The sequence below is a fragment of the Plasmopara halstedii genome (assembly GCF_900000015.1).
Source record: "Plasmopara halstedii genome assembly, contig: Scaffold_614, whole genome shotgun sequence".
Taxonomy (NCBI): Eukaryota; Oomycota; class Peronosporomycetes; order Peronosporales; family Peronosporaceae; genus Plasmopara; species Plasmopara halstedii.
Window position 1 is genome coordinate 2,193,988 of NW_020187532.1, and position 11,354 is coordinate 2,205,341.

General features: G+C 44.4%; 6 protein-coding genes across 6 annotated transcripts in view; 1 reads left to right on the plus strand and 5 right to left on the minus strand.

Moving 5' to 3' along the window:
* Positions 1-1,298: 1,298 nt before the first annotated feature.
* PHALS_12433 (Phox homologous domain) lies at positions 1,299-2,489 on the minus strand (the record flags this gene model as incomplete). The annotated part of the gene is made up of 1 exon (XM_024727978.1): positions 1,299-2,489. The coding sequence occupies one exon, from the start codon at positions 2,487-2,489 to the stop codon at positions 1,299-1,301; it is 1,191 nt and encodes a 396-aa protein (XP_024578501.1).
* A 260-nt stretch (positions 2,490-2,749) lies between these two features.
* PHALS_12434 (uncharacterized protein) lies at positions 2,750-3,654 on the minus strand (the record flags this gene model as incomplete). The annotated part of the gene is made up of 4 exons (XM_024727979.1): positions 2,750-2,841; positions 2,927-3,017; positions 3,079-3,286; positions 3,377-3,654. 4 exons carry the CDS (start codon positions 3,652-3,654, stop codon positions 2,750-2,752), a joined length of 669 nt encoding a protein of 222 aa, XP_024578502.1.
* Positions 3,655-4,039: 385 nt separating this feature from the next.
* PHALS_12435 (Tyrosine-protein kinase ephrin type A/B receptor-like) lies at positions 4,040-8,009 on the minus strand (the record flags this gene model as incomplete). Its single annotated transcript, XM_024727980.1, has 11 exons — positions 4,040-4,099; positions 4,156-6,316; positions 6,373-6,426; positions 6,493-6,561; positions 6,634-6,738; positions 6,795-6,863; positions 6,933-7,004; positions 7,060-7,131; positions 7,193-7,336; positions 7,395-7,469; positions 7,525-8,009. 11 exons carry the CDS (start codon positions 8,007-8,009, stop codon positions 4,040-4,042), a joined length of 3,366 nt encoding a protein of 1,121 aa, XP_024578503.1.
* A 207-nt stretch (positions 8,010-8,216) lies between these two features.
* On the minus strand, positions 8,217-10,675 carry PHALS_12436 (targeting protein for; the record flags this gene model as incomplete). Its single annotated transcript, XM_024727982.1, has 3 exons — positions 8,217-9,161; positions 9,231-9,362; positions 9,431-10,675. 3 exons carry the CDS (start codon positions 10,673-10,675, stop codon positions 8,217-8,219), a joined length of 2,322 nt encoding a protein of 773 aa, XP_024578504.1.
* A 35-nt stretch (positions 10,676-10,710) lies between these two features.
* On the plus strand, positions 10,711-11,075 carry PHALS_14597 (uncharacterized protein; the record flags this gene model as incomplete). The annotated part of the gene is made up of 2 exons (XM_024727983.1): positions 10,711-10,883; positions 10,955-11,075. The coding sequence occupies 2 exons, from the start codon at positions 10,711-10,713 to the stop codon at positions 11,073-11,075; spliced, it is 294 nt and encodes a 97-aa protein (XP_024578505.1).
* A 176-nt stretch (positions 11,076-11,251) lies between these two features.
* Positions 11,252-11,354, minus strand: part of PHALS_12437 (Collagens (type IV and type XIII), and related proteins) — a gene marked incomplete at both ends in the record, with an annotated part of 1,389 nt that continues 1,286 nt past the window's right edge. Inside the window, one exon of the mRNA XM_024727984.1 lies at positions 11,252-11,354. This exon is cut by the window's right edge and continues 1,286 nt beyond it. Coding sequence (XP_024578506.1) covers positions 11,252-11,354 — 103 coding nt within the window.

Here is an 11,354-nt window from a genome sequence, read left to right on the forward strand (position 1 = left end):
GAAGTCTTGATTCTTGCAACGCTCACGCTAAGCTAAATATAACCAGCTCTTAGTATCAGACCATGCCTGCGAATGAAGCATCAAGAAATCGGTATTTTGTCAGCGCAAATCTGCACCTGTCCAAGCACGTAAATTTGAGCACTGTTCGCAAGTGTTCATTTCGATATTTAGTTTTGACTTCCCATGCTTTGCACAATCATGGACGAATAAACTTTTGAATTATCTAACGATGTGGCCTTAACGCCCTGACATCAGATGGTTGAACGTCGCTGGCGCGTATTCAGTCTATTTTGAGATAATCAGCCAATGAGCACCATGCCAGAGGTAACCACTGCAGTTCGGGTTATCACTGACTCAATTATGCGTAAGAACTATCAAAGACTTTAAAGGACTTGCTGTTCTGCAGCACATTCTTTCTTGCATTTGCGCCAGGATTGTGACAGACTTTCATCTATTACTTTTTGCGGTCGAATTGCCTGACACAGCAGAGTGGAACGATTTACTTTCTCCCATTAAACCCTCTTCGTGCATCGCACGACTGAAAGCGCCTATAATACTATTCTTTGGTGGCGGCCATTTGCGTGTCACACAATAATTAATTCCAGGAATCAGGCCACTTTTGCAACAAACACCTGATATGCGGTGCGTCTTCTATCGCCGCGTCGTCGTATTCTCGATAACGAACCCACTGAAAATGGATATTGCGCTTCGTGATTTATTGGTATCAATTTGGTGATCTCTTTGTTTTTAATGACTCCTCCCTCAATCCCCAAAATAATTATCTAAGGCTTACGAATACTTCAACCTGGGGTGGAGATGAAAGACTAAAATCCTCTTCTACTACCTCATTTACAAGTGAGCGACCTTATTCACTACAGTTTGTGAACATTCAATGCTCCGCATGGTGAGCCCGTCACTGCGTGTTTGGCTAAAAATTTTATCACCCTGTGACAAGACGGATTTACATGCGGCTCACAAATTTTGTCTTGCCGGGAAATGTCATATCTATCGCGGATATGGGCTGCTTTGATCTGCCCCAGAACATAAATCAACAAGGACGATTTACCTTAAAGTATCTTTTGACCATCGCTAGGCTTAAAAATACGTGTTATCCCTCAACTAGCTTTAATTAGTTCTTACACTAGTGAAAACTTGATCCTCATAGTGATGTATAACAAACATTGCTTTCATATGTGAACAGGCATTCGTTACACAAGTACAATGTAATAATGTGAATAAAACGACAGGATGCTTAATAAAATGTAAAGAGCAACATCACACGCAAGGAATTAGAAACGTCAGCGATGCGACTGGCTACGCTTAACGTTGTTATGTCCAGACAAGTCGGAAATGAAGGTAAAGTTTGGTTCTGAGTGCCGGTCATCTTTGAAATCGTCACCATGATCGCTCTTATCTTGAAGAGATGGCGACAGCATCGCACCATCATTCGCTTTGGTCAAAGCCAAGTCGTTCTTTTCGTCTTTGACGCAACGAACTTCCAAAACTTCCTTTTGATTGTTCAGAAGAGTCGTTAGATCAACCCCTAAGAACGTACCTAGAGTCGCAACAAACATTCTTTTGCTGCGCTGGCAAGCTGCCCACCTCGTAGCAATTTGCACGCAATGGTCAAGAAACGTCTCAAGCAGCTGAGAACGTTCTTGCACATCTTGACTACTTGGAGATAGCAAAGTCCGACGCGGAAATTTCACTGAAGCAAGTTGACGGTATGTCGACTCACATTCGTGACACTGAATAGACCGAGGACGCGTTAGAAATTCCACAAGTTCATAATTGGCCGAAATGAACGGAGTTTCGTCCAATAATGTTTTGCGAGATGGCAATCGAGTCTTGAGGATCTTGAGGAGACGTTTTCGTAGGAGGAAAAAGCTCTGAAATCGCTGGATACAGCGTGATCGTAAGTGCAATTTTGCGATCGTAATTTCCATAGTATATCGCAAATGTTTCGGCGCTGTAGGACCACGAACGACATACAGACCTGAAAACTGCACCATGTTGCGGTCGTATGGAGAATGAGCGTCAGAGTAACAGCTTAGAACCTGCTGAGTCTGGACAGGTAAAACGGCTTGTTTGGGCTGCGTATTGCTCTCTGGCTCAAGAAAACTCTGGCATGCATGTTTTGAAGTAATCACTGGAGAATAAATCGTGTCGACGACAAGTGGCATGTTTCTGGTATGCAATTGCTTCGTCTGTGGTGAAAGACTGTGCGACGACAAGACAGCAAGAAGACCTTCTGTGGATGCCTGCGATTGAAGTATGTGGTGTCGCTTGGAAGAAGCAGTACAGTCTTTTTGTTGTGCGCGTTTGTTTCGCTTTAAAGTAACGTCCGAAAATTGTGGTATAGAGCCTGGAATTATCTCGCTTGCTTGGAGTATAACATCTGACTCAACTGAGCTTTTCACTCTCTTTTTACAACACATACCGCACAATTCGCATGCAAAGTAAAGTCTCAATTCTGAAGTATTATCCATGTCATTTCTTACGCAGCGTAAACGCAATATTTCCTTTTCACTACTTTAACAGTCGCGAAATAAGGTAGCCATATTAACATTGCTATAACAGATGGCAAGACTTAATCCTAGCAATATAAAGAACACTTGTCTAAATGGACAAGATAAGAGGCAAAAGTAATTATATGCAAGTGGCGAATGAACCCCCTCCCGTAATGTTCTGCTATGATACATGCCACCAAATTTAAGCTCACAACTCTTCAACGACGTGAGCTCCTCTCCTACTCATTTAAACTCTCTTCACTGCTTCCATTTCCCGGATTCGCTAACCAGCCCGTCTTTTGAAGAGACTTGACCAGAGAGTGAAGGTCATCTTTTTGACCCAGCAAATAATACAACCTTCCGGCAAAATCATTGCCGCGCTGAAACTTTCCGTCTGCAGTTTGATCTATCGTTACCTTCAAACTCCCAAAAAATCCATAGCAGAAGATAGCGCCTGTCGCGTGCGTACTGCCGCCGGTTTAGCGTCTTTCGGATTGACTGTCGGGTCTAGGAAACCACTCGCAGCGTTTAGTTGCGCGCGTTGGGAATCAGATTGAAGACTACGCACGATAACAGCCTCGTGTTTGCGTTTCTCACTCTCTTCACGCCGCACTTGCTTTTCAATGTCATATTTTTTCTGATGCATGCGATAGAGCTCCTTCTCAGCCCGACGAAGTCTCTCTTCGGCCATAGAACGACGTCGAGTTTCTTCCTCAAATCGCGCTTCCCACGTTTGAAGTTGCTCTTGCAATGCAACTTTCTCCCGTTGCCACCGTCTATCATATCACATTGCTATGAGTTCCAAACGATATCTTTCATTGTCGTAATGACCAAAATAACAAAAAAACGAATTCTTCGCTACTTACTTTTCATCCTCTGCCTTCTGAGCGTCCAATGTAATCCGCTCAAGCGCTTCCTGTTCAAGACGACGCTCCAAATCTTCGTTCACATACTCAAGATCGTTCTGTCGCCGCGCTTGTGCCTCCACAAATCGCTTAGCGTCTGCTAGTTCGTTCTGTAGACGTTGTACCAACTGACTGTCGTTGCGGTGCTCACGCTCAAAAAGTGGTACACTATCCATGTCTGTGCGTTGCCCAAACGATTTCCCCCAATTGCCCGTGCCCGGAGTCTGTGTCCCTAACATTCCGCTCTTTAAGTAAATTTGCCGACTGGAATCAGTGGAACTGAAGGAAGGGGGTCCGGAGGTTTCACAATGTGGTTGACAAATTGTAGTCCTAAACCTCATCATCTATAGTAAGACCAAGTGTGCTGGAGTTTCGGACACTTTGAGGTCTCGCTCTTGAAATTTAACTTATTTTGCAGGTAAGTTCGTTGTCATCTGGTCTTGAGTATTGTTGTAGAAATCGTACCGTTAAGCAAGAATATGGTCTCTTTTTTGGTATATTAGGAAAAATACCACAAAACAAATATTACCAAAATCATGAGTTGTGTCTCTCTCAATAATTTAAGTGCTAAACAAAAACAAAAGGATCGAGGCAACATGCTCCGGATATTAGATCTTTCAGTGATTACAGACGGTTATCTGACTCGCACATGCTGCCAAACATGGCTTCAGCTGAGATCATACCCTGTCCCATACCCCAATGTAAGACGAAGTAATATCCGACATACTAAGTGCACGTACCATGGGCGCGTACCGCACATCATCAATAGTACGACCATGAGTACGCACGGCTGTCATTAACGCTGCGCTCTCGTCTTGTTGCTGCACAGCTTGGTCACCCATGCATAGAATCCGAAGTTTCTGATACAGCAATCGCAAGAACACTAAACCACCGCACATCGTAGCAATCAAGTCTTGCCAGAAACCTTCACATTCATACGTGAACCACGAGCAATTGACACAAAACGAAGAGCCAGGTGTAGCATCAGCACCGAGCGGACACGAATGACATGAATTTTGTCCTTTTTCTGATGAAAAGGATCCTTGAGGACATAGTTCACATTGCAAAGCACCACTTACTCTGGAATACGATCCAATGGGACACGGTAGACACTTGCGTTCGTTTTTGTTCAAGTCTTTCGTTGTCGAGAAATATGTTCCAAAGGGGCATTTTAATGCCCGAGTTGAGCTAAATGGAGGTTCGACCATTGACAGGTTGACCATACCATAGGACAACGGCCACTTTATCAGATTAGCACGATTGATCTGGCGTACCAACGCTTCTTGAAACAATTTTGATCTTACTAGATGTCTGAGTTGATTGACATCATTTTCTTTATCCCTGTTGTCAATTTGAGATAGATCAGGTTTACTCAAAAAAGTTTCTGTTGTCTTTTTAGCAGCTTCAACAACATGCTGTATAGTATCGCCGACATAATTTTTCATTCTTTGGTCAAATTGACTCTCGTTTGCTGATCCAATGGTCGGCTCAACCGCAACAAAAATCTGGGTGGAATGATTTGGCCTGGATACCACTTGCAACACGTGCAGCACACAACTCAAACCCGAATAGCTTACCAGCATTTCCGTCCATATGTGAATGAGTGCTTCGAGTCGTGATTCTTGATCACTTGATGCGTTAACATGATCTCGTAGCTCCACACCTGCCAAGCTCAAAGCTAAGCGAGGCCACTTCACGTGATCGTAAACTTCTCCTGGTCTAGCAAGACCACACTTAACGCCACCAGGCAGAAAACTAAATGAAGGCGTCGCACATTGAATACAAAATGTTGATCCTTCCTTTGCAGTAACGGTGTTGGGATCGCAGAGCTCTGTTCGATTCGCACCTTCGAACCGGACAAACGAACCTTGAGGCGCTAATTTACAGTGTGCAGAGCCAACATTGGCTGCATAGCTACCTCTTGCGCATAACAAACACGTCCGAGAGCTTCGATTTGCTGCAAAAGTTCCTATCGGACAAGGTTGACACGTCCTCAACTTGCCATCGTTGAATGTTCCTGGTTTGCACTTCACTAAAGTCGTCGAAGTATCGTATCCCGATCCAGGAGCTGCTATAGGAGCACAAGTGTCGCTGCCAAATTTTTCTGCCACAGTGCCGCTCTCACACAGTTTGCATTCAGTTTGCCCGGATTTATTAGTGTATGTACCTGGGCGACAAAATGTACAGGCTTTGGTGTTGATATCATAGAATTTTCCAGGGGAACAAGAGGAGCACCTGACATGACCAAGTTGCGGCGCACTCGATCCAATTGGACACAAACTGCACCCAACAGATCGACCCGAGTTGTACGTACCAATCGGGCACATACGACAAGCCGCCTCGCCCTCAACATTCACGTACGTTCCCGGTGGACATAAAGTGCAAGCAGACATCCCCGTTACATTTGCATAGGACCCAACAGCACAAGCAGTACAACTTGAAGAGCCCGGATGTGTTGCGAATTCTCCTGGATTGCACAAGTCACACGATGTTGCACCAGTCCCGTTCACGAATGTTCCCGGTGGACATGGTGTGCACGAATGCGAAGCCTTCTCGATAGCAAAAGAACCTGAAGGGCAAAATGTGCAGCTGGCAGCTCTTTTGCCTGAATTTAAATCTGGAACAGATCCAGGTGGGCATGGGCGGCACTGTTGACGAGTACTATAGTTTGAGTAAAAGCCTTTGGAGCATCGTACACAACGGTTAGCAAATTCGCTTGCCAGCACCAAATGTTCTGAGGCACCAGTCGCATCAGCAGATTTAAAAACTGAAGGCTGCACTGTCGACTTGACGGTAAAGCCGTCCCCACAAACACAATAAAGTTTGCTTTGTATTAGCTCAGCGGGCACCGGACACATAAACATATTGCCGTCAAATTCATCGGGTCTTGCAAATTTCTGCCTAAAAAAGGATAATTAGGGCTGATGTCAGTCTGGAAGTGTCAGTGAGTATCTTACAATGACGGAGAAAATGTAGGAATGTGTCCGCCGAAGCCATTATTGCGTACATTGCTGGAGCGAAAGAAGATAAATTTTCGATCATTGCTACGTTGATAAGAATATGCGCTGACGACTTACAAGCGTTGCAAGACTGACTGGTTCGAAATCTCTGGTAGATTCCCGGTGAACATGTTGTTTGAAACGTCACTGTCACATGCAGCAATTTAGGTCAATATTTCAGCGCGAGAAGCCTAGAATTAAAATACAAAGCTTGCATACACGATGGCTAAAGAAGAGTTTTCGTCGGGGTCGTGAGGGTCTTCACGGCCCCAAAGTGAAAGTTGCGGTGGGATATTTCCCGTCAGAAAATTGTTCGACACGTCGCTATGCACGAACAAGTAAGAAATTAGCAGCTTACAGCATTTAAGATAGAAGCTCACAAAGACTCGAGAAATTTAAAGGCTGGCAACATTGAAAGATCTCCGTGAAACCCATTGTAGCTGATATTGCTGGTTCGGCATAAAGCGGTAGTTAAATACAGGAGAAGAGGTGATGCAAGCAATCAGATTTAATGATACATGCTTCGCAAGGACTCGCTGATAAACAAGCTGCTAGATAATCTTAGATCGATGTTGTTGTTTGAAAGATCCCTGGCACTCAAAACATGTTAATATGAAGAAAGCAACGAATGGATAGCTCACGGACAAGTGTTGAAGCCGATGAAAAGCATCAAAGTAGCGCAGTGTGGACGCTGTTAGCTTGTTGTTGGATAAATTGCTGGATCATACACTCACGTAATCAGGTCCAGGGATTGACTGGTGCAATAAAGAGCATCTACATCAATTCGAGAGCATCGTTGCCAGCTAATGACGACGAAATATGTCCCGAAAAATGATTTCCACGAAGATTAAGCAGTCTCAACATTGTCATATCGCCTAACCAGTCAGGAAAGCCTCCAAATAGCTCGTTGTCTGATAAGTCGCTACAATTGAAAAACAATTAGTTTGTCGTTGCTTGATAAGGTCCAAGACGCAACATACAGCTGTTCAAGCGAAATCATGACACTCAAATCAAGTTTGGCAAGTTCACATCGCAATGACTGTCGTGGAAGATAGCTACAAGAGCCCCATGTAAAGCAGAATAGATTACATGGACAGACTGTTGACGTACATATGTGTAAGTGTGGTCGGCTCTGTAAGAGCGTCGCAACGAATGCCTTCCCATGGCCGCAAGTACTCAACTTCTTCCTCTATCAAACTTCTTTTGCGATGTAGTATCCGGCCTGTACATGGATGTGTCGTAACACCTCGCGGACACAGACGTTTGTTTTCGCTTGACTCACGAAAATGCCACTTTTCATCAGTGTCTATGCACCACGTGCGCAAAGCAATGGATTCTTGCGTGCCGCAGTCTCGATAGATCTGCTCCAGTGCGCCCATTTCGATAGACGCCAATGGATATTTTCGATCAGCAACTTTGACAGTATCAACTTTTGCTGCGTCTTTTGCTACTTGTTCCACCAGGTTCTTCAAGTCGCTGAAGGGAGAAAGTAAATCCACAATCTCATCACATTTGCACCAAAAGATAAAAAATGACAGCAGGAAGAACACGTATTGTATAATCCATATCATGATCCTTTTGTCTTCTACTAACATTTATCTTGACTACGCCAAGTAAATAAGAAGACAGGCAAGACAAGACAAAGCTATGACTTTTATCAATTGGTGAGTACTACAATTTGCGAAGTTCACCTTGCCCTTTGACGGGTTGCTCGTCTCAAAAAATATTGGCATCATGATGTGTCTGTGAGACAGCGAAGCTATAAATTTCAAAGTGCTGCCGTTACCTTCTTGATGTAGCGTTCAGGCAGAATCGGTTAATATTCCGCTGCTACTGGTTATATTTGACTCTGGCACAGGACGAGCATGAAAAATCATCTCCTTTCGGCGCAAATGCTTAATTTCTTCTTCTTTCTGCTGTCGCTCTTGTTCCTCTTGCTGTAAACGAAATGCTTCTTCTCGTTCACGACGTTCTTTTTCTGCTGCTTCAAACGCAGCGCGTTCTGCAGCTCGGCTTTTCGTTGCCAACATTGGGGACTCAGTCTGAGTAAGAGGTTTGTTACTTGCCACAATTTGAACACTATCGGATTCAAAAACAGGCATGGGCTTCGCGCGAAATGTGCACAAAGATTTTAGACGTTCTTCTTCCTCTAATCTTTTTTGCTCCAAGCGTGCGCGCGCTTGATCTACGTACCTCTCTCCAGGCAACTGAAATGGCTTCACTTCCGTCAACGGCTTAGTTGATCCCTCAAATTGCACAGGTTTTGAAACCACACGAATCGGATTCGCTTTAAATTGGCGCTGTCTTTCTGTCTCTTTTTTCTCAGCCTCAATCTTGCGACGGAAGTTCTCCTGGTATTCTCGATGAAGTTGAATACTTTTAAGTGGTGGGGTTTCAGGAATTACAGGTTGACGAACTGGACGCGGCACTGATTTAGGCTGAACTGTTGGACCTCTTTGATCTAGTTTCAGTCGTTGTTCACGTATCTTACACCGACGATCTACCTCAGCAGCAGATACGGTGGCACTTGATCGGCTTGCTGTGACTGCTGTCGGCTGAGTTGAACGAGATTTAGTGTCGGTTTTGGCAGGAGAGTAGTTAGAATAAAATTTCGGTTCAAGAATACTTTTGCTCAAAGGCCTGGCATGAAACTTTTTTGCCAACTCTTCTGCATCATGATCAACAAATTTGATAGGTCGATGATGCGTGGCTGCCCGACGACTCGTTTCCAGTTGAGGAGTCATGGGCTTTTGTCTCACATGGAAAGATGCACCAAATTAATGTAACAAATGATAGAATGAACACAAATAACCCACCTGCGTCAGGCCACCATTAGTAGGATGAGTGTTGCTCGAGATGGCAGGCTTTTCTTGTTTACGTGAAAGTGGCGCCGGCGGCGGACGATGAGCAGCTCTCGACGCAGTACGGAGATGGGGAGACTGCGGTGTCTACAATTATTGTGCAAGAGAGTACATAAGATCCATCAAATTCCATCTGGCTTTTGAATGATACTAACCGTGACCGTATGACGATTTTCTCGATGTGATGGCAATGAAAGCGAAAAATCACGTGTCAATAGCTTTTCTGCAGCTAGCGGCGGCTGCACTTGATCGTGTCCGAAATCACTTGCGCCACTTTTGTTCTTCAGGCGTCGTATTCGATTGTCGACTTCAAAATGTGGAGTCTGTGGAATCGTCAGCTGCTTCGTCGATCGCTGATGTACATTAGTTGGTGGTCGTTGTACTTTGGTTTTTTCATGAAATTCGCGAATTTTCAGCTTTTCCAGCTGCAAAAGCAGTCGTTCTTCTTGAATTTTCAGCAACTCTCGACTTGTGCTGCTCATTCGAGACGAATCATTGGAATTTGTTTGTCGCGTTTTTGTATGAAGCTTCGGACTTTTCGGTTGCGTCACGCGTGGCGGCTTTTCGTCCACAGAAATATCTTCCATATAAATCTGTTCTCTCATCTTCTGCTCTGCCTGAACTCTTCTTAAGTAGGACTGAGTCGGTTGCATCAGTTTGGACGAAACAATAGTATCGGCAGCTCGAAATCTGGTTTCGGCTAGTTCACCATTGTACGCTGACCCGCTTCCTGTTCTTGTAGCAGCAGATGACGACAATACTGGTGAGCTGCCGCTCGACGTACCGCCATTACTGTATGTTGCTGAGCCGTAGGAAGAATAGCGACTGTTGTGAGTGGAGCTATGTGTAGAAGTGTCTAGATCATGGAGAAGATACGAAGACGTGGCGGATGACTGAGATGACGATGCATAGTGGCGAAATACTTCCTCGAAGCTCTCATCTCTATCGTCCAACAAGTTACTCGTGTTCAAGACGGTCTCCACAGTTTCTGCATCTACCATGGTAGTGTCCAGTATAGTCTTGTCAATTATAATAGCGTCTTGATTACCTCCATTCATCTTCGTATTTCCTGCATAGTCATATTTTTTATTGAAAGCAACAGCAGCCGAAGGCTTTGATACACAAGTTTTCTCCACCTTATTAAATGATTCCTTGGAATTGGCAGATGATTTTTTAGTAGGCGAAAAGTAGCCGTCTGCGTTGTTAACATAGCATTGCTCGAACGACGGGTTCTTAAGGTCGTAATACACAGGCGCGTCAAAGTTAAAATCTTCATCATCGTCGTCCTCGTCTTCGGGAGCATCAGTTTCGGGTTCTACGCTTTGTGGTACACGCAGATTATTATCCGTGTGCGCCTCAGGTTCCAACGCCTCCATCGTCGTGTCCAGCAGCGTCGCCATGACAAAATGCGGTTTAAAAATTGAAGTTATCAAATATGGACACTGTATATTTCAAACGAAAAAGCTACGGTAGAGTACCGGTGATTGCCAAGTATGCTGTTATGAAGGTACATCATTTCAATAGCAAGGTTCGAAAAGTGCAATGGTCATCAGTCCAACGCTGCATGCGCGTATCAGGAAATCATGTGCAGCAACTATCAAACGTCTTGTGTGTTGGATTAAAAATGTATTTGCTTAGGTGATTATTATTGATGTCTTTTACTATATTTGTATTGTTAGCATACCGTGCGCTGCCAAGGAAATCCAGGCACCCTCGAATGTCGTTACTATTTCTACGACAAGCTTGGACGGAAGCAGTCACCATGGCACCACGTGCCTCTGTATGCTAATCTCACACTAGATTGTTCACGAGAAAATAACGACGTTTCTGTCGTTCACTTTATCAATGAGATTGCAAAAGGTTCGCGTGCTAAAATGGAAATCGCAGGCGAGGAGGAATATAACCCCATTAAGCAGGATGAACGTAAAGGCGCTCCTCGGATGTACCACAGCGCGTCTTTGGTTAATTATGGTTGTCTACCTCAGACATGGGAAAATCCACATTATGTCGATCCTGATACAAAATATGGCGGGGATAATGATCCCATTGACGTGTGTGAGATCGGCAGTCATATAGCAA